The sequence below is a fragment of the Oryza sativa genome, chromosome 5 (assembly GCF_034140825.1).
Source record: "Oryza sativa Japonica Group chromosome 5, ASM3414082v1".
In the NCBI taxonomy this organism is placed as follows: Eukaryota; Viridiplantae; Streptophyta; class Magnoliopsida; order Poales; family Poaceae; genus Oryza; species Oryza sativa.
In genome coordinates this window covers 20,432,956-20,455,257 of record NC_089039.1, presented here as the reverse complement: position 1 = coordinate 20,455,257, position 22,302 = coordinate 20,432,956, and the positions used below count along the sequence as shown (strand labels likewise).

Sequence of the window (22,302 nt, the reverse complement as noted above, 5' to 3'; positions counted from 1 at the left end):
CTCCGGCCGCCTTTTTCGTCGTCGCCGTCGACCTAGGGTGAGCCGTGGACCGCCGCTTCTTTTCCCCCTTCCCTTCCCCTCTCTCGGCCGCCGCTCCGCCGTGCCTATGGCCTGTCACGACCAGAATTGACCAGAATTGACCAGAATTGATAAACTCTGAAATGTATCAACTTTTGGTGTACCTTGCCTCCTGGGACAAGGAATAATACACGCACGTAAGGAACGCCCGTTGGGTCAATTCTGGTCGTGACAGGCCATAGGCACGGCGGAGCGGCGGCCGAGAGAGGGGAAGGGAAGGGGGAAAAGAAGCGGCGGTCCACGGCTCACCCTAGGTCGACGGCGACGACGAAAAACGTGGCCGGAGCGGAGGAAGGCGGCGGCGCGGCTCGGGTCGACGGGGTCGACAGCGTTCCGGCGGTCGGCGAGCGAAACGGAGGGGTGGACGAGGTCGGCGAGGATGCGGCGAAGCCGAAGGAGGCGGCGCCGAGGTGGGAGGTGGTCCGGGGCGACGACGGCGGCGGACCTGAGCTCGACGGCGACGGCGGAGAGAGAGCGACGGCGCGAGCTCGATTCCGGCGAGGAGGAAGGGCGGCGAGAGGCGGAAACGGACGGAGGAGGTGCGGGGAGGGTTTAAATAGGGTTGGAAGGGGGAGAGAGCGGCCGGCGGGGAAGGAATAGGCGCGGGAGGTCTGGCCGCCATCAATGGCGCCGGCGATATTTGCGGGGGCAAATCCGCCCGTTTGAACGCGAGAGAGAGAAGGAAAAATGGGGGAAAAGGGAGAGGGGATCACGGGGAGTGATTTCCCCCTCTTTATTGCACGTGGAGACGGCGGGAGGCGGCGGGATTCGCGGCGGCGGCGGCGCTAGGGCGCGGGCGAGGCGGCGGGAGCGGCGGGAGGAAGGGGATGACGGGTGGGCCCCACCCGTCAGCGAGGGTGGCGGGCGGGCCCGCCCGTCCGTGGCGCGCGCGCGGGGAGAGGCCGGATGGGCCGCGGGGAGAGGAGAGGGAGGGGGAGGGAGATGGGCCGAGCCGGCCCAAGAGGGAGAGGGAGGGAAAGGGGTCTTTTTAGAGCTTTTCTTTTTATAAAATCATTTTAACTTTGTTTATTTCTTAATAATTATTATTTGTGCTCTGAAAATTCCACTAAAATTTATTTACGCATTTTAGGCTTTTTAGGAAATATACAAAAATCCTCCAAGCCTTATTTGATTTTTAACTTTGCACATTTTAATTGTTGGAGGCTTTCACATGGATTTTAATTATTCTAGGCATAATTTAGAGGATGTATTTTAGAGTCGTTTTGGGACGTGACACGTTCTCATCTGCTCCGGCAGCGTATAGTACCAAGGAGTAGACCTGAAGGAATTCTTCTGGGTCGGTACTCCCATCGTACTTCTCTATTGCCCCGGGTCGGAATCTCTCAGGCCATCAGACATCACGTAGCGAATGGTTGAAAGCTCTACACCCGGCGCTGGGGGCGGTGGGTTGTTGGCGATCGTACGTCCTCCGTGGATGTCTATCGGATGGTGAGGATGAAGAGCAAGATGATGATGACGATGGTTCACTTGGCTCCGGTGTCCGATTCCGAGGACGACGTTCGGGTTCTCGAGAGTCCTGTCATCATCCACCATTGTCGTCCCGGCGCCGATCTCCATTATCATCACCGTCATGTCGGTGTCCTCGACCAATATCGTCCGGCGTCCGCTGTTCGCGATCATCGCGGTCGTGGCGGTTGTGACGATTATCATGGCGTCGGTTTTCGCTCGAGCGGCCTCCTCGCTCTTCGTTCTCGCGACGTCGTGAAGAGACACGATGTCGGGAACAATTCTCGTTGTCTCGCGCGCGTCGTGCTTTTCGGCAGCCATTCAGATGGTCGCGGAGATCGCCGGTGCCGCGAGGTGGAGGGGTAGCTCGTTGAGGCGACGTCCGTTGTTCCGGTGGTTCGCTGTCAGCACCGCCAGCTGTCGGTTGTTCTGGTTGCGCTCTGGTAGCGGCCTCCTCGAACGCGTTACTGAGATTGGCTACCGATTCCCGTAGTCGTTCTGTCCACCGTGCGAGGTCATCGTTAAGTACGGGATCATAGGGGATTTCTCTCAGTATTGCGTTGATGGTGCCGAGGTGCTGGGCCGGCGTGACCGCTTGATTCTCCACCTCTGCGATAGCATGTGCAGACGTGCTGGTCCCACCGTTGGCAAATACGTCGCGTGGTGTACTGGAGGATGATGAGCCATAGTCACTAGTGGAGATAGGCACATCTATGACAATCTACTTTTGTCATGGAAGACGCGCAAATCGTCATAAAGTAACTTCTATGACGAATTTATGACGAAATGGGATTCATCATAGAAGTCGCGTCACATATGTTTTTCTATGACTAAACAGTAGATTTCGTCATAGAAATGCTTATATCCATGACGAAGGTGCTCGTCATAGAACTGCTTTCCAGCTGGCTAGGACAGACGTCGTCCATGCCACGTGGCTATCACACGTGGAGTCCATGTTGGCTGTGATGTGGCGGATGACGTGTACGCCACGCTGGATCATCATCTCCCGTACGCTAGAGCCAAGTGGCAGTCGTATTTAACGCCACGTGTTGACATTTGGTATGTCCACGTGGTGGTGCAAGCTGATGCCACGTGGTCGAACGTGGTGGCGCCACGTGGCAGCCATATTAACGCCACGTGTTGGCATTTCTTATGTCCACGTGGTGGTGCGCGCTGATGCCACGTGGCCAAAGGTGGAGACACCACGTGGCAGTCATATTTAACGCCACGTGTTTACATTTTGTATGTCCACGTGGTGGTGTACGCTAACGCCACATTGCCGAAGGTGGAGGCACCACGTGCTCTCATTTTGAAGCGCCACGTGTACATATCTGATTTGTGACACACGTCTTTACCTGATGTTGTCACGTGTTGATTTGTTTGGATGACACGTTAGCACAGTAGGGATGAAGGCCCGCTCATTTTTTTTTTCTTAGCCCAGCCCATTTGGCCACATACTTCACATATTGTTGTGGCCCATCCCACTATGAGATCTAGGAAATTTTTAGCATTCACCCATTTCAAGCAACAATTAATCAGAACTTCGCAGCACATAAGAAAATAGGCCCAACATCAAGATTGATCACATGGACAAACAATCAGAACTTCACAGCACATTACAAATAGGCCCAACATCAACATATATCACATATACCAACTTCACATAGCACCATATTACAAAAAAGTTCACAGAACCTAGCACACATATGTTCACATTAAGTCCACAAAAGTTTGCCATAGGATGACATTAAGTCCACCATAGCACCAAACATCATTTCACATAATCAAGTCCACCACATGACAATAAGTTCACAGAACCATCAAACAACTAATATAAGTAGATGGAGTTCATCACAGTGCAGAAGATCATAAAGGAGACTAGGACAGATTTAAGTTACCCTGGGAAAGGCTCAAGATACGTCGAAGGAGCAAATTGTTCTCTTCCTGCTGCTGCTTGAACTCTGCCAACTCCTTTTGAGTCTTTGCCAGTGCTTCATTTGCAAGATTTGCTTGTTCTTTTAGTTCGACAACTTCTGCATGGAGAATGGCTAAACTTTGCTTTTCAGCTGCAAGTTCTTCCTGAAGTGCTGCTTCTGTCGGTGTCACTGATTTCTTGGAGCTCATCTGCAGACCAGCATTTTTCAAAAACGTGGTATTGGAGTTGTCCCGAGAGAGAACCTTGGACACAACTTCTGCACTAGTTCTTGGTGTCTCACCATCAGGTACAGGTTCTTCCATAATAGCTTTCATACTTGACTGCAGCAATGATTGAACATTAGCTATGAAATTAGATACATGAAAAACTGGCAGCTGCATAACACATTCAAAATACTGGCAGCTGCACAACACATTCAAAAAGTCACTGAAAACTGATGGAAAGCTACCAGGAAGCACAAACTAGAGGTAAGGAAACTTGTATAGAATGCAAATTTAACCAAATTTGTTTTCCATAAGCCAAAACAGAAACAAATTATATGAGTAAGCCAAGCATTCCCATATTTAGAAATATTGCATTGCCCTCTTAACTGTGAAAGAGACCAGAAACATTTTGAGCTCTAACTATGGTAGAATGTAATTATTTTCTATCTAGCCTCTAGCAACAATGCAGGCCAAATGCTTCTTGACAGAATCTAGGATACTGTTTTAGCATATATCAGAAGGCTGACTTTAGACTATATTTGATTAGCTTTCATGGCAGCTTTTGATTGATGGAACACCCTGGTAGCTATAAAAGAACAAGGTTTTCCCCTCAACTACTTTCATAAAATTTGGAGGGGGTGCAATGTTACTTAGCGTTGGTTATTTTCTATTCCTCCTATGATGCCTAAATATTTTCCCTAGAAACCACTAATGTTTAGAAAGAAAATACTAGTGTGGAGTACATAATCCCTCATAATTAAGTTTACTTTTCCAAGTTACAATGAAATAAGTTTTGAAGTAGTAAAGGCTGAAATATATTCAGTCTTATGTTCATATGATTCAAAACCTCAATACATGCAAACACCACTACAGCAGCTTAGGTAAAAATGAGTTTTCATGAATCACACCCTCAAACCCGGGATATTGATAAAAATACAAACTGCAACCAGGATCAATTCTTTGTTCCTTCTTCAAGACATAGCGAGCTTGTGGGATGCGAACTGAGTTGCCATCCTGCTGTAAGTGCAAGTTATGTCTTTTGTTCATATCATGCAAATCTATCCTCGAATTGACTGTGTCCTTTGTCTTGCCCTCGATTTTGAGCAATGTGCCCAAAATGTTGTCACATATGTTTTTCTCAAAGTGCATCACATCAAGATTATGTGGCAGCAACAAATCTTTCCAATATGGGAGCTTCCACAGACTTACTTTGCGGCTATAAATTAGTGGCCCTTCATTCTCTCCACGTTTTCTTTTCTTACTTGTATCATGCTTACCCGGTCTAACATCTTTCACCTTCTCTAACTGCTCGAGGACCTCATCTGTGCTGAATTTTCCTGGCTCAACCTGGTTTTCATGGTGTCCATCAAAAGCATGGCTTCTTCGCCAAGCGTGTGTCCTTGGAAGGAAACGACGGTGGCCAAAGTAGCCTATCTTATTTCTTAGTGCTCGTGACAACGGATTTTTGTCACAATGAATGCATGCATAATAACCTTTTGTAGTTCGCCCTGACAAGGTGCTTAGAGCTGGATAATCATGTATGCACCATAGCACGGCGGCACGAAGATTGAACTTTCTAGCACTGAATGCATCATAAGTACTAACACCTATCCATAATTCAAGCAATTCTTCTATCAGAGGCTCCAAGAATAAATCAAAATCCTTTCCTGGAGATGTTGGACCTGGGATCAGTAATGACATAATGCAGTTCGATGGATCGACAGATTCCCATGGTGGTAGATTCAAAGGCATAACAAGGACAGGCCACATGCTATACGAATTGCTCACCTTGCCAAATGGATTGAATCCATCTGTAGCTATGGCAAGCCTCATATTCCTTGCATCTTCTGCGAAAGTTCGATACTTTCTGTCGAAGTCCTTCCAAGCCTCCCCATCTGCTGCATGGCTCATTTCATTATCCACTGGCTTCCGCTTGATTTTGTGCCACTGTGTGTCTTCAGCTGTTCGTTTTGATGCAAATATCCTCTTTAACCTTGGGATAAGTGGAAAATGCCTCAAAACTTTGCGAGGAACCTTCCTGTCGCCAACCCCATCTTCCCATCTGGATTCACCACATATTGGGCATAGATCCATATTGGCATATTCCTTCAGAAATAGCACACAATTATTCTTGCACACATGGATCGACACATATCCAAGGCCCAATTCACGAAGATATTTCTTTGCCTCATCATAAGATTTTGGTAATTGACATTGAGGGAATGCCGAGGACAACAACTTCAATAATTCAGTGAAAGCTGTATTGTTGATTCGATAATATGACTTGATATGGAGCAGCCTCACAAGAAAGGAAAATCTTGAATGGTTAGATCCTGGGCAAAGTGCCTGCTTCGCATCTTCAAGAATTCTAGCAAACCTTGGTGGCTGTCCATCTTCCTCTGCCGCAGTGTATAGTTCACCTATTAACTCTGGAACTCCATTGTCATCCTCGGGTTCATACCCGCCCACATCTGTCCCTTCATTATGGTTAGTTTCATGTACCTGTTCCAAATATTCGACATCTTCTGTATCAACTAATTCTCCATGATAAATCCACCGGGTGTATGTTGATGACATCCCAAAAATATGTATATGGTCATGCATTTCTTGCTGAGGCAGTGAAGTGTGGTTAAGACACCTACAGCATGGGCATGGTATGTCAACGTGTTCATCAAATCTTTGTCCAACAAATTCCATGAACTGTTTCACTCCCTCCATGTATGCAGGTGTGAATTGTCTCCCATGTATCCAAGTTCTGTCCATCTGCTTTGGCATGTTAAAAAAAGCAATTAGGCAAACAAAGCTAATCCATTTTTTAGGACAGAATATTTTCTAAAACATTAGATGGAACAGCTGGTTGCTACATGACTTAAACCATGTTGATTTGTTCATAATACTCTGACTTGTTTCTCTGTTCATACAACACAAAGCATAATCTTTCATAGCTGAACTTGCATTTCATACTCAGAGTAATGTACTTATGGAAAATCATACCTTATATCTACTGAACGGCGTTGGTGATGGGCTGTGCGCGCTGACGACAGGATTGAGAGAGGAGGTGCTAGGATAAGACAGTGGGCGAGGAGCAGCCGATCCGTCTCAGTCGTCGAGGATCCCCCGCGCCGACCGGGATCCCTCCGCAGCCCCACCGACCAAGATCACTTCACCGCGCCGCCACCCACCACGATGCTCCACATCACGATGCCGGCCAGCCTGTGGAGCCGCCCTTCCCTGCACCGATGGGATAAGAAACCTCCTCCTCTGCGCCGTCCCGGTGGCTAGGATCCGCCCCCACTGAGCTCCGCCTGCGCCGCCGCCACCCTCCCTCCCTGGCTGTGACCAAACCCTGCGCCACCGCCCCCCTCCCTCCCTGACCAAACCACTAGGTCGCCCGCATAAAGCATTCAATCATTCTTGTGTTCGAGAATTGAAAGGAAAACTAAAAGTAAAACATCATCAGCATGAAAGCTCCTTGCAGCATAGTGGTTAAGCTAGAATTATGGTTAGTCACAAGTCGTGGGTTCGACCCCCAAGTGCTGCAGCATTTTTTTTAGAAAAAAGAGTTCACATGGGCTGCACAGATTCACACATGGGCTGCACAAATTCACGGACTGCACAAATTTGGGCTGCGAAAAAAAAGTTCACATGGGCTGCACAGATTGACACATGGGCTGCACAAATTCACGTGGACTGCACAAAGCATCTGCTGGCCCGAAAACGCACCTGTGCTGCATATACAATGTGGGGTCCAATAACAATCTGGATAGCCACGTATACAATGTGGGGTCCAGTGACAACCTAGATAGCCACATATGCAAGGTGGGACCAACAGCAGAATAGAGATTTACTTACAACTGACGAAATATATTTCAGCATATTGTATTAATAAAGGAGCGTCATAAGTGTGTTACATGAATGGTGCGCACCATTTTATGACGAAATTATCTATTGTTTTATGACACCATTTTAAATTTCGTCATGGAGTTTCGATGTCTACCCTCCGCCATGAGTGATCCATGACGAAACATGAAATTTCGTCATAGATATGCTGTATTCAATGACGAAATTATACAACGTCATGAGCAAAACGCCATAGATGGACGATTTCCTACTAGTGGTCTTCGAGCAAGTGTAGGACTGATGGCTCGTGGGGATCGATGTCGATCACCCCAACAAATCGATCCGAGATCAGCGTCACTCCTTGTTCCTTGTCTGCATCCCTAAGAGAGATTCGTGACTGCTAGACCTTAGAAAGCGGCGTCTTCATGGCGCGGAGAAGGACCTTACAGCTTGAGAAGTCGTGATTCTTCGTCTTGTGAATAGGACAATAGACATCACGAGTTGGAGAAGTACGCTGGATTCCACGCTCTTTGCAGGCACGAATCTCAGCTTGTACATTGAGAAAAACCCAGCAAGCTTGCAAGGTGTGTTTCCTGGTCTTGTGGATAGGACACCAGGGCTTTGTTACCTCGGAAGTTGTCCTTGTCGGCTCGTGGTTCTTGTCGAAAGGACAAGGTTTGGCCGCACTAGGATCCTTCTCGGGCTCGTATGACGTCGACGTTCCGTTCTTCGCTACGGCGGGAGGATCCTTCGACATGGAGTCGTCTGGGGTTATAGCCACGGCGTCTTGCTTCCGGTCATTGATGGACCAGCCGAGATCGGTACCGTGGTATAAACCGGGAAGACGATTTCGCCGACTTGAGTCCACACCAGCATTGTTGAAGTAGGGACTCCTTGGATGAGGCCAGTGTTGACGCTGTTGTCGACGAAACTTGATGTCATAGTAGTAGAACCTTGAGCACCAAGGCCCCCTACCTGGCGCACCACTGTCGACAGGGGATACCCGTAGACCGGATATAGAGGGTATTGGGGTACGCTGGTACGAGGATCTACGTAGTACGACATCAAGCAAACAGGTAAAATGGATTATACTGGTTCAGGCCCCTTGATAGGTAATAGCCCTAATACAGTTGGTATGGGATTATATAGTGGAAACCACAAGTTACAAAGGGAATAACAGAACTCGATGACACCGACGAGATCGTAGTCGAGTTGCTTCGACTAGATCACCCGGCGACTTGGCTCCTGTAGGCTCCGGCTTCGTAGGCTGTGGTGGTTGTCTTGGCTATGAGATTCGATGCCTTAGGTCCTCCCGGGGGGTCCCTTTTATATCGCAAGCCAGGTGGTTTCCAAGTAGAACTTGGAGACATCGGACCCTGCACGGTATAGTGACGACCCAGTCCTATACGAGTAGGAATCTTTCCATCGGTGGACTTCGTGATGAATTTCCTTAGCGTATACAAAGAACGTCCGTACACGTGCAAATATACCATATTGCCGCATAGCGTATATCCAAAGGTAGAGGGTATGCCTTATCCGTAACCCTAACACATATAATAGCACATATGTTTTCTCAATGTATTATTTAAATATATTAAAATAACAATATAATTTTAAATTTTGTACTAACTTTACGAAACTACTAATGTGTAATATTCATATTGAATTTTATATAAGTGTTAGTCATTAATTATTTTTAATATCAAATTTTAGTTATTTGTAAATTATATTCCTATATAGACTCTAGACTCGTCTTTCAATATTTCTTCTTTTTAATTCTGAATTTTTGTTATTTGTAAATTGTATTTCTATATAGACTCTAGGCTCTTCTTGCAATATTATTTATTTTTAATTCTAAATTTTTATTATTTCTAATTATATTTCTATATGGACTCTAAACTCATCTTTCAATATTCTTTAATTTTTAATTTCGAATTTCACTTACTTCTAAATTGTATTCCTATATTGACTTTAGACTCTTCTGTTCATGTTTTTTTTAATTTCGAATTTTAGTTATTTGTAAATTGTATTTTTATACAAACTCTAAACTCTACTTTTAATTTTATTATGTTTATTGCGAATTTTAGTTAGTTTTAAATTCCTATATGGATTCTATACTCTACTTTTAATATTCCTTGTTTTTAATTCCGAATTTCTATTATTTCTTAATTGTATTTCTATATGGACTCTATACTCAACTTCTAATATTCCTTATTTTTTTAATTCCGAATTTCAGTTATTTATAAATTGTATTTCTATATGGATTCCAATATTCCTTAGTTTTTAATTCCGAATATCAACTATTTCTAAATTGTATTTTTATATGGACTCTGTTTTTCTTTTTCTCCGATTAATATGAGAATTTCTAGGCCGTGAGAGCGAACGTGGAGGCTCATTTTTCTATTCCTTTAATAAGTTAATAGATGTTTTAAAGAAATGCAACATTCAACAAAATTAATTGCGACACCAATAGGCAATATGTGAAACATCGAAGAAACACTACTATAACACTGTGAAACATCAAAGAAATGCAATATAACATTAAGAAAAATTATTGCCTATGCACACCAACAACAAGGCAGTGCACACCAAGCAAGCATGACATCCAGTCAAATAGGGTAAGACACACAAACACAGTAAAGTGCAACAAAATAAGCAAGGATTTCGAAAAAGAACATCCTCAAAAGACCTCCAGCAGAGTTCTCATAGGCCCCAAGACTCGGCAATGCAGCCGCACAAGGTTCTACGTCTGCCGCTGGAACTCACACCCTTGTATCTACTACAGCTATGTATCCATCGGAGCTCACTGCTGCCTCGCTCATCGCCGACAGATCGTGTGTTGGTGTCTCATGGGGAGGATGGTTCCGGTGCTGGTGATGCAACCGGATGGTAGATCTGAAGTGGAAATGAGAAGGGAGGATGAAGCGAACACCCACCATGTGCAAGGAGGGATGATGCGGTGCTGGACGAATGATGGCCAAGGGGGATTGAGATCCTCTGCATTGAAGAAGAAAATGAAAATGTAGAGGCGCTACAATATCTTGCATTGACTCATGTTTTGATTTGTTGGATCTTCATCGAATGGTACAAACTGTTCTTTTTTTAAGAATGCGGTACAAACGGTTTGCTACAATACTTTTCCTTGTATTATAGATGTAATTTACATCCTATGTTCAATAGGGGATGGATGGATGGTATGCTTTGTATGTAGAAACGTAATAATGTTTTGATTTGAGAATTTGGATTTCATTTGAGACAACTAATTTTCTTTCCAGTTGTAACTAAGTATGGTTTTTTTTCCCTTCCTTGGGTGAGTTCATGCATACTTCTACGGGAGAATAGGTGGGACCGTTGGAGGACTAATAGTTTTTATTTCCAATGATAAATAATATATGTTTTTTAGTTAGTATACGTACACAGAAGTTTGTTTTCCTTTTTTTCTACTATTTACAGATATTTTTGTATTCAGTGGGAAGTTAGGTGGGAGGCATTATTTTTTATTAGTAGATCTAATCTAATGGTTTAAAATAATGGGTCACCAATTTAATTGAAAATTCAGGGCTGGATGTTTTTCTTTTTTCTCATAATTTCTAAGATTTTCTCTGATTTATTAGAATGCCATGTGGCAATCTAGAAGCGTTTGTAGCAGTGCCACGTGGAGCGTTTGTAGGAAGTTTTATTGACTAGTATATAATAGATCAACATCCGAACTATAACGGTATGCATGCTAACATCTTTTATTTTGTTTACCGACATATACATATGTACACATTATTCAAATGATACAATATTATGTTTGTAAAATATAACACAAACACATCCATAAAAGATTTACTTTTAGCATTTGAGTCTGCATAGAGCACACCAATACTATCACTAACACCATCCATAATCCAAACATATCAATGAGAACTGAGCATTGCTCAGTTTATGTGCTGGGGGGATGTTCACCCAGCCAGCCAACCTAGCTATAGCTAGGTTCAGGTAGCCTCTACTTGGGTTCAAATCCCGAACTTATGTGTGTTTCTCATGGGGATTTTGTGTGCCCCGTTCTTCTTAATTCACAGATAGCCAGCTGCGCTCCTCCTGGCTATTAACATTTTTCCAGCAAAGTGGTAGGAAGCAATTGCCTTCTCTTGTAACTTACCATCAGTTCCCCATGGGGCTCAGGCACAAACTTGGTAAAGTCAGATTTAGGCAATGGAGACAACAATCTGAGCTCAAAGTTTCTCAGCAAATGACTCCAAATCGCTTTAATCTGCATGTAAGCATAGCCCTCACCAACACAACCGGTCCTCCCGCCGCCAAAAGAAGCGTAAGAGAATTTCCCGCCAACCTTGTCCTCCTCTCTCCCTGCAGGACCAAACCTGTCTGGATCATACAGATGACCATCCTTGTAGATATAAGGTACCTGGTTGCTGATCACTATAGGGCTTGCAATGGTGTGCCCTGCAGGGACAGCATACTCATGGCCTTCTCTCGTCCGGACGGTGAACTGCTTGTGCGCCGTCCTGACTAGCATGGGTACAGGAGGGTGCAGCCGTAGGGTCTCCTTGATGCAGCTGTGCAGCGTGCGCATCTCCATCAAAGAACCGTAGCGATCATCCGTGATTCTGCCGCCGCCGTTGATGTTGCTGTGTTCTCTGGCGATCTTATCCTGCTCGTCGACAGCCGCGGTGAGGAACCTCTCGTGGCTGAGCAGGCGAGCACCGGTCCACACGCTGGTGTAGGCGCTCGTGTGCTTCGCGGCGAAGAGCAGGCAGATCATGAGCGCGGCGACCTACGCCTCCGTCGTGGCGCGACCGTCCGCCTTGTACCTAGAGTCGATCAGGCTTTGGAGCACGTCCTTGTCGACATTGTCTCCCTCCCGCTGCTTGCGAGATCTCACTATGTCGGAGAAGATGGCGTGGAGCCTCTTGCGCGCCATGTCGCGGCGGCGGTTGGAAGGGATGAGTGGGGTGTAGGGGAAGAAGACGCTCATCAGGTTCACGCCGCCCTCGATATCGCGGAACAGGTTGCAGACCTCGTCAAACATCGTCCCCATCACCTCCTTGCCGAGGAGGCATCTGCCAGAGATCAACAGGAGTAGTTGCTCCAGTTCACGTCTTAGGTCAACGGTGCCATGTTGCCCCCATTTCGCAAAGTAATCCTGTACAATGCATAGATGATGCCATATTGTAAGTTACTCAAGTTTCTGATGACTGGGTGCTGTATTTTTAGATGTTGGTATAATTAATCATCTCAAAAGTATCACCCAATAAGATATTACTCCTTCTGGTTCAATGGTTCAATGATTCTTGATATTTTGGATAACGACATGGTTTATATAATATATTTTCACTATGATTTTCTATTACAATATATAAAAAGTAAATATTTATCTAAAAAAAACTTTTTAAGACTAATCTATATATCATGTTCTAGTGTCCTTAAGTTAAATATATATATAGTCTCTTTAAATTAAATATTTTAAAAGTTATAAATAGTCAAAATTCTAACTATTTGATCCCAATCTTACCCAAAACGTTAAGAATTAAAAACCGGAGAGGGTATGAAGTACTCACTCCAACCTCTAGATTAACTTTTCAAAAGTATCATTTTAGAATCCATGCCATTAACCTAAGTTAGCATCATTATTGTTTAGAATATAGTAGATTTTGGGCCTTCAAAGATGACATAATCAGATTCATTACAATAAAACTAGGAAGGTAGCACGCGCATTTACGCGGGCATGCGTCGAACGCTAAGTTTGAGACACGTTTGCCACGATTTCTCCATAATTTTTTCATCGGTATTAATTAATTGTTTTTATAATTTTCTAACCTATTAGCTTTATATTATATCATATTTAAGTAATATTTATAAGCAATTATTTACAATCTTCTTCATCATTTGAAAAGAAGGTAGACTTACTTTCTTTAGAAAACATGTCAACGAAAGTAAAAGTAAGGTATTTTTTTAATTGCATATATATTATCATAGTTTATTATGGGATGAATTGGGGACTATTAGGAGGACGGTGAGAAGAGTTAGGGAGACAAAGGGAAGATAGGGAAGAACAAAAGAATATATGGGATTCGTGAGGGTATCATTGCGCGGAAGTTTTTAGTCTATTTTTTATTTAGTGGAGACACATTTTTTATTAAGTAATTGGTACACTTAAATTATAGTATCAAATTTTAGTTGTATATATACATTTTTCATCTTTTAAATTTGATGCGTGTAGTTGGTTATTTGACACTACATAAAAAATTATAGACACCATGAAAATACGTAGAGCATCGTCATCATTGTTATCATGGATCTAATTTAGCTACATGATGTGTAGAAAATTAGCCCATGTGGCATATCATTTCTATAGTCAAAATATAGTTAACATGGGTCTTAAATTATTAATTTAATCACAAATAATATAAATATACAAACCAGTTGGAAATTAGATGCACAGTTATTTTGAAGTAGTTAACCACGGTATACTCTTGCACTATGTAAGTACACTTTATTTGTTGACTAACTTACGTACATACACTGAGAGAGTACACTGAGAGAGAGAATGTTCGTTATTTCTATATCGCTCCAAGGCCGAACATAGGCATATTATTTTACAAATCTAATCTTACTGTGCGACATACATACTGGATCCAACAGCTTTAGTTGAAATCGACGAACAGATCTTTTTTTTTTCTGATAACTTGAGAGTTATGATCTATCTAATTAATAATTTCTATAAAAAACCGACATATACGACCCTAATTCTCCCGATAGAAATATTATTTTTGAATGTTTTCACATCTATGTATCATGTATGCTTATCGCTCCTCAAATACCATCCAAATAATTTTGAATCATCCAAAACAAATTGTGAGAATATACATGAAATTTAAATTTAATTTGATAAGCATGAAAAACATAGCTAAATTTCATTGTTTTCAATTTTACATATATATATATATATATATATATATATATATATATATATATATATATATATATATATATATATATATATATATATATATATATTCAAATTAGCGTTGAATATTTGTCCAGTGATATTTGACACCATACAAATATAAAATATGATGTGAAATTATTTAAAAATATCATAACATCATTTATTACATGTCGACGCATATGTCATAATGTATTTAGCACTATAGTAAAGCTATTATGAGTCATTAATGGTTTGTTTAATTAAAGGAATACAACATGATGGTAAATTGTTCAGTCAAAAAAAAACATGATGGTAAATTGCATGTATAATTTAAAAGTTATGAACGTTTCAAGACCGGTGATATATTATGTCATAATCTATGTCGTCAAGTTTGCTACTTTTATTTGCATAACATGTAAAATATTAGAACATAGTTCCATGTGCAACTTTTTTAATAAAAGCATAGTTCTTAACATATTTTCTTAAGATAAATTATCTGGCACTCTATTCAATCATATTGACGAAATTAATTACAATCTGCCTAAAAATTAACAGACTCAATGGTAGCGAGAAACACATGGAAAAAATTCACTCGAGTAATAATCTCACTAACATGAGTTAGTGGGTTTTGATATTATTATGGATCTAATAATTTTTAGATACTTTTTACTACTTATATCGTAACCCCGCACTATATTAAAGAAAGTGTAAAGATAAGCTATATCAAAGAATACTCACGGCGTGTGTCACGTGGTTATTATAGATCTAATTTAGCAATGCATGTTGGTGAGCAAATGGTTGTCAATACTAATTGATGCGTGAGAAGGACATGCAAAAGGATATAATGTGACATTTTTTTATTAGAATATAGGCTATTTCACTAAGAAAGGCTATAATAAAATATTTCGACAACGAATATGACGCACATGTAGGTGCACTTTCAATAGGATTATATAAACGTGTGTTAGAAGGTGCATTTGCAGGGATGTGAGTGTGAAGTTGCGTATGTAGTGGTGTGTGTGCGCGTGTTCGTCTACTTTATAAAATAAATAAATACAATATTCCATATGTGAACATTTTTTAATTAAAATGTAGTTAGTATAAAAATATAGTTAATATAGGATGCAATATATTTTCTTCTGTTTTATATTGAAGATAGATCCTATTTTAAATAGTGAATTATGGTTTAAATAATCACTATGGTAGAAAATAAAGAGAGTAAAAGAAACCATAGAGGAGGGTGCGGACCATGAACTGATCATGTGTATGTATACAAACATATTACAGGTTTGAATCTAAAATTACGAGGGAAGGATGGATTTACTTTTTCCCAACTGTATCTACAAGTTTTATTTTCTGCTTTTTTTTCAGCGTATAGTGAGTACCACGTGTACTTATGTTTAGAAGGACAGATGGTAGATACGCATACAAACATAACAACTTTTGGCTATGTTCACAGGTCTAGGTTCTAATCCTCGTTTCCCGCACATACGATTTCCGCTACTACTAAACGGTGTATTTTGTTTGCAAAAAATTTTTATAGAAATGTGGCTGTAAAAAGTCATATTAACCCGTTTTAAGTTTTTTAAACTAATACTTAGGCTGTGTTTAGATTCCAACTTTTTTCTTCAAACTTCCAACTTTTCCGTCACATCAAATATTTGGACACATGTATGGAGCATCAAATGTGGACAAAAAGAAAAACTAATTGCACAGTCCGACTGTAAATCGCGAGATTACATTTAAAGAAATAATTAATCCGTCATTAGCACATGTGGGTTACTGTAGCACTTATGGCTAATCATGATGTAATTAGGCTCAGAAGATTCGTCTCGCAGTTTACGGTCGGAATCTGTAATTTTTTTTTGTTATTAGTCTATATTTAATACTTCAAATGTGTGTCCGTATATGTAAAAAAAAATTGGCCAAACTTTTACAGCATCGAAACATGGCCTTATTTTTTTTAAAAGAAAGCTAATTAATACTTAGCATTGAAACATGTGCATAATAATAAGTAACCCCGTATTCCATATTAGGACGGAAGGATTAACATTTTTTTTCCTAATCGTACACGTGTACAGAGGTAGTATGTATGTTTATTTCCTACTTTCGTCCAGTGAACAGTGCGTATATACGTATTTTCCTTGACGTATATCTGCTGATGACATTTTTGACCGGCACAATACCCTCGCACCTACCTGTCATACATAGGCGGAAGAGAAGGGGTGGGTTATTTTTTAAAATCTAATCTAATGGTCCACAATAATGGGTCCACCAATTTAAATAAAAATTAAGGGTTGGATGTATTTCTATCACGTGGTGGTTTAGGAGCGTTTTTAGATTGTCACGTGGCGGCCTAAGAGCATTTGTAGGAAGTTTAATAGACTTTTAGTATATAATAGATATTTCATAAACATTACAATCGTACACCTGTTGTTTTTTTGGATTTATGCAAAAGAAGTAATCAAAATCTAGTGCTTGCTCACCTCAACTTCTTGAACCATGGGATCAACATGGATCCTCAGCCTGGCTGGCTTCAGAGCATCAACAAAGAAGCGAGCCTGTTCATTCCTGGTGGCGCTGTCTACTCCATGGGCGATCTCTTTGCCAAACATAGGCACCGTGAACTCCAACAGGTTGCCATGGCTGATCTCTGATTCCAAACCTTGGAAGAAATGGGCTGAGACCTCTGGTCCGACCAAGAAGGTCATCTTCAGTAATCCAGCCAAATTTATGGTGAACACGCTGCCAAACTTCGTGTACAGTTCATGCAATATGGCTGGCAAACCACTCCTGAAAAGAGTAGGCAAGAGTCGTAGGAGGGCAATTGAATTCACAACAGGTGGAGGAGGTGGCATTTTGCAGGTAGGATCAGTGGCACTTCTTCTCCTTCCTCCTCTTGCAATCTTGGTGACGGCTGCAGTGATGGCCAGAATAATAGCCATGGCGAGCCACGTGACGCAGTGGATGGGACTACGAGAGGACCATTAGCAATTTGAAAAACGTCTGTGCGGAAAACAAGATAATGGAAGTTAGGAACTTGCCCTACCAAATGAACTCTAACTGTAGTTACTACCTCCGTCCTAAGACTCTATTTCTGGGGCACGCATGGTTAGCAATAAACACTTTTTATATAGTAGCTTCTAACATTGTGAATGGCGAGGATGGGAGGCTTAACCATACACAAATTTTTTGTTAGACCGATAATTTCACACTTTATTCTTGTCTTATGGATCCGCGGTCTATCCTCCCTACCTTTCTATAGCCTACAAACAGGTTATATGAATAAGGAAGGTGCAACGTCTATATTTATATTTACTCATGTGTTAGACTTATGATTTCATCCTTTATTCATATCTATCTCGTTCCAATTCTGTTTTTTAAGTCGGTTGTACGGATAAGGATGTAAAGTCCTTTGCATGGATAAGAATGTTGTGCCTATATATATTTATGCTTTGGTATCAATCTACTATCACATTAAGTCAATCCATTAAGTTAATCTTTGCTTTCACTTTTTTGAAATAATAGAAATGGTTCATATCTCTTGCCTGTGCTAATAAGGCACAAGAGCTGTGCCCAAAAAAAGCAACAATTGGTTCTTCCACGGGGAAAAAATATTCTAACCCATATCTATGCATTATGCTACATTTCAGTTCATCTTGCCAACGAATTCATGGGATAGAAATCCATGCTGCATACTCACACATTCAAAAGGAACACAAAACTGATGTTACCTAATTCTCACGATCAATGGAACAACGGATGCAGGTAGAGATCACTCAAATATATATTTCAGTAACCATTAGTAAAGCTATTAACCAATGAATTAGCTCCTCTAGTTAGCTCAATTAAGAATAGAGCATACCTGAATACAAAGTCATTCTTCTCCTCGCAGAACTGTACACTGCATATGTGTAAGCAGAAATAGCCTCCTCTCAACTATATATACTGCCCCTCCAGTTTCCAGGATGCATATCCTAAAAGAAAGAAAAGAAAAGTTTCCAGGATGTATGCATCAACCTAAGTCAACAGCAACCAAACTATTAGCTTGCATGTGCCACGCGATCGCCTAAATAAAACAGGCTACAATAGCTCGAATTTTTTAAAAAAATAAAAAATTAAACATGCTGCTAGTATTGATGATTCAGATCTGTTATCTTAGTCCCCGACGAAGAACCAAACTATTCGCTTGCCAAAAACATGTTTACATAAATAAAACAAGCTGCAGTATCGTTTGAATTTTTTTTAAGAATGAAGTGTATCGGCGCGCGATCCTTGCATGTGTGTATTACTTAGGTCTCAAACTTTCAAAATGTATTTTTGATTCTCGAACTCGTTCTGGGTGCCCTAAGGTTCAAATGGGTTTAAACCCATTTTGTGTACTGATGTGGTAGGTAGTACCCACTTTGATTCTTTTTTGTTTTTCTCTCTTCTCCTTCTATCCTTTTTTCGCTTTCTTTTCTTTTTTCCTACAAGCTCGAGCAAGAGTCTGGAGCAGGGTTTTCAATTTTGATTTCGGCCATTTCGGTTCTACCAAATTTTCAGTATTTTTGGTACTTATTGGACCGAATATTTTTGAAATTTTAACATAATTTAATTGAATTTGACAAATTTTAACCAAATTCAAAAAAAAGAGAAAAACTGAAAATTTTGGCTGAGATAATCACTTGGCGGGGGTCAGTAATTTTGGAAATTTCGAACCAAAATTACAATCACTGGTCTGCAGAAGTTTGACGCATGCAAGATTTGACTAGTTCATACTTGCCGGAGTTTGTACCATACGAGCCTTGTTATCGTTGACGACGGGGACGACGCCCTCCAGTCCATGCTCTACGGCGGCCGGCGAGTCGTTGGTAGGGGCCGGCGCAGCTAGCCCAGGCGAATAACTGGTAGCGGACCAACGATGGCTCCAGCAGAGGAGAATAGATATTTTTATTTTTATTTTTCCTATGTGACTGACAAGTGAGTCCCGCTCACACAAATGCATCACTGTGATATTCCGGAGGCGGCTACGTGTGCAAATCGTCGGACGGTGTTGCACCATATTGTTGAGGGATGTTTCACATGTTTCATCTCTTGATAAAAATTGCTTTAATGAAAATGTTCCAGATGTTTCACTAGCAGAGAAAAAATGTTTCAGTGCTTGTGCAAAATTGTTTCAATTCTTGAGCAAAATTGTTTCAACCAAATCAATAGTGGAACATACTGATTGCAACACAAAAAACCAATGTGTGCAACATTGAATCAAAATAGAATGAAACAAAGGTGGTGTTCTTTTCTCCTGAAGATAAAAATGAATATGAAGATTGAGTTTTTTACGCAAAACGAGGTGATATTAACGTAAGATTGATTGAGTTTTAATTATTACAAACTTAAAAAATAGATTAATATGATATTTTAGAGCAACTTTGATATAGAAAGTTTTCGCACGAAATGTATCGCGTTTAACAGTTTGAAAAACGTGCCACAAAAATCTTAATATTCATCCAACTCTTGTTGGAGAAAAGAACATGACCTAAGGTCTAGATCAGAGTGCAACAAAAATACAAATAAGCTACAACATCACTAAAATTCGCAACAAAGCCCACCTTTGTCTTCTTCTATTCCGGTCACCGAAATAAAGCGAACGACATAGGGAGACAAGCGAGGTGAGGTGAAGGTGTAGATGACAACAAGGGCAAACAACGATATCAGGAGGGCGACCTCACCAGGGCCAGTCATATCGGCATCCGGTCCAACGCCACCTTCGCGTCGTGAGCTCACAGCTGCTTTGCCGGTGGCAAAGGTCTAGCGCCTCATCTTGTCCTCCCTTTCGCGTCAGCCTGATCCATAGTCACCAGCAAGGTCGTCGGCATCCTCCCCCCTCACCGCTTCGCGTTGCCCCACCACCGCCAGCATGGTCGGCGGCGTCCTCCTCCCTCTTAGCGTCGCGCTGCCCGCCACCACCAGCATGTCGCCGGCGACCTCCTCCCTCTTCCCGTCTCGGTGGTCGCTGGCGACATGCTCCGGTGTCTCTCTCTCTCTCTCTCTCTGATGGTTACGAGAAATGAGAGGATAAGGTTGTGGGAATGACGGGTCGAATCAATAGTGGGCCCCACCTTTCGTTTCTGTTCCGTCCGATATTTTTTGCTCCATCAGACGGTAGATGCAAAGCATTTTCGTGATATTCCACATTAGCGAAGAAGGGAGTTTTTGCCCGTTTGGATTTGCATGGAACTCAAGACAAAGTTTAGAGACCCGAAAATATATTTTGAACGTTTAGGGACGTAGATGATACGCCTGTGACCGGCTGGACCGCTCATACACTTCACTCCTTTAATTCTCAGGTGTGACTTTGATCGTGAACTTTTATCGGAATAAGTTTATAAAAACTAATTAATTATTTTAAGAGATTATGAATGGATTTTTTAAAGATAAATATACACATATTTTTTAAAAAAAATTAATCTAAGTATTTAGAATTCATTGATGGTTAGAGTTCTAAAAGTTTGATAAAAAAAATCTAAATACTCCCTCTATCTTAAAATATGTTATTTTTCTTTCATAAAATGTAAGGGATTTTGTGCATTTGACTTTATGGACAAAATATGTTATATTTTGTGATATAGGTGGTAGCAACTTATAACATTTAAAATTTGTCATAGTAGTTCTTTTTTCATCTATTTATTCATTTCAACCGATCATAATCATGCATCTCATATTTAATTGTTTACATACTCCCTCCGTACTCATAAAGGAAGTCGTTTAGGACAATGTTTAAGTCAAACCTTGGGAATATAAATCATGAATAACTCTCAAGTTGTTGAGTTTGAAAATGTAAAAATTATATGAATAGATTTGTTTTGAAAAATACTTTCATAAAAATATACATATATCACTTTTCAATAAATATTTTTATAGAAACAAGAAGTTAAAAGTTGTGTTTTAGAGACCGTGTCGATGTCCTAAACAACTTCCTTTATGAGTACGGAGGGAGTACTTTCTAGTTTATTTAAGCAAGATTAAGGTTAAGGGAAATGATTTGTTTCACTTATTTTGTTAGCTAAATTCTAAATCGTTGGATTCCAGTCCTATGTATCTGATTGCCTGAAAATGCTTGAATTTTCGTGCATTGAGATCAGTGTCTGAAATACTTATATATTTTGTACAAATCCTATAATAAATACTTGAGAACGGATGTGGTACAACGTTTAATTTTGCTGCATTCCGCACGGAAAGGCTTTTCTAATCGGTAGCTGCTATCGGTGCCTTTCAGTCTGATTGGTGTAAGATATATTTAGAAATACGGGAAAACCAGATCGGGACGCTAAGGTAGTCAACGTGCCCTGTATGGATTCGTTATGATCACCGTTTTTTCCTAGAGTGTATTTGGTGCTCATTTATTTTTTTTAATATAATGGAATAAAAATTCTGGCCATTGCTTAAAAGAAGCTACAATCACTTATTATAAAATTCTCTCAAATAGAGCAAACACTTAGACAACAATAAGAACTGAAATAATAAAGCCAACACACAAGAAGAAAACAATTATTGAAGTCTATTTGTGAACATCCATCCCTAGTTGGTGAAAATCTACATTACCGTATTTGGTACTCATTTATGACCACAAAGAACGGGTGTGGCTAATGGGCGGGTGATCGCCCATAGTGATCACCCCCATCCCCCTATACGCTCCTATCCCCCTTCCTCCCCCCCTTCTTCTCTTCCTACTACACCATAAATTTTTAAAAAATAGAAAAAATAAAGTTGGAAAATTTTATGTATAGAAATACTATATACATAAAATATTTGAATTCAAATTCAAATTTGAAATGGATATGTAAACTTTTGACTTATAAACTTTG

The 22,302-nt window shown here is 41.0% G+C and overlaps 1 protein-coding gene and 1 pseudogene across 1 annotated transcript; both read right to left on the bottom strand.

Moving 5' to 3' along the window:
• Nucleotides 1-3,423: 3,423 nt before the first annotated feature.
• Nucleotides 3,424-6,447, bottom strand: LOC136356674 (uncharacterized). Its single transcript, XM_066310918.1, has 2 exons — nucleotides 4,622-6,447; nucleotides 3,424-3,883 (listed from the first exon to the last, which is right to left on the bottom strand). The coding sequence occupies exons 1-2, from the start codon at nucleotides 6,445-6,447 to the stop codon at nucleotides 3,424-3,426; spliced, it is 2,286 nt and encodes a 761-aa protein (XP_066167015.1).
• A 5,170-nt stretch (nucleotides 6,448-11,617) lies between these two features.
• On the bottom strand, nucleotides 11,618-17,403 carry LOC107276581 (obtusifoliol 14-alpha demethylase-like; annotated as a pseudogene).
• Nucleotides 17,404-22,302: the final 4,899 nt, after the last annotated feature.

Bases quoted from the DNA above. Each gene is read 5' to 3' on its own strand.
- LOC136356674 (XM_066310918.1), bottom strand. From the start codon at position 6,447: ATGGACAGAACTTGGATACATGGGAGACAATTCACACCTGCATACATG. The intron at 3,884-4,621 runs GTATTTTTATCA...TGTGTTGTGCAG, and splicing joins ATTGATCCTGGTTGCAGTTT to CTGCCAGTATTTTGAATGTG.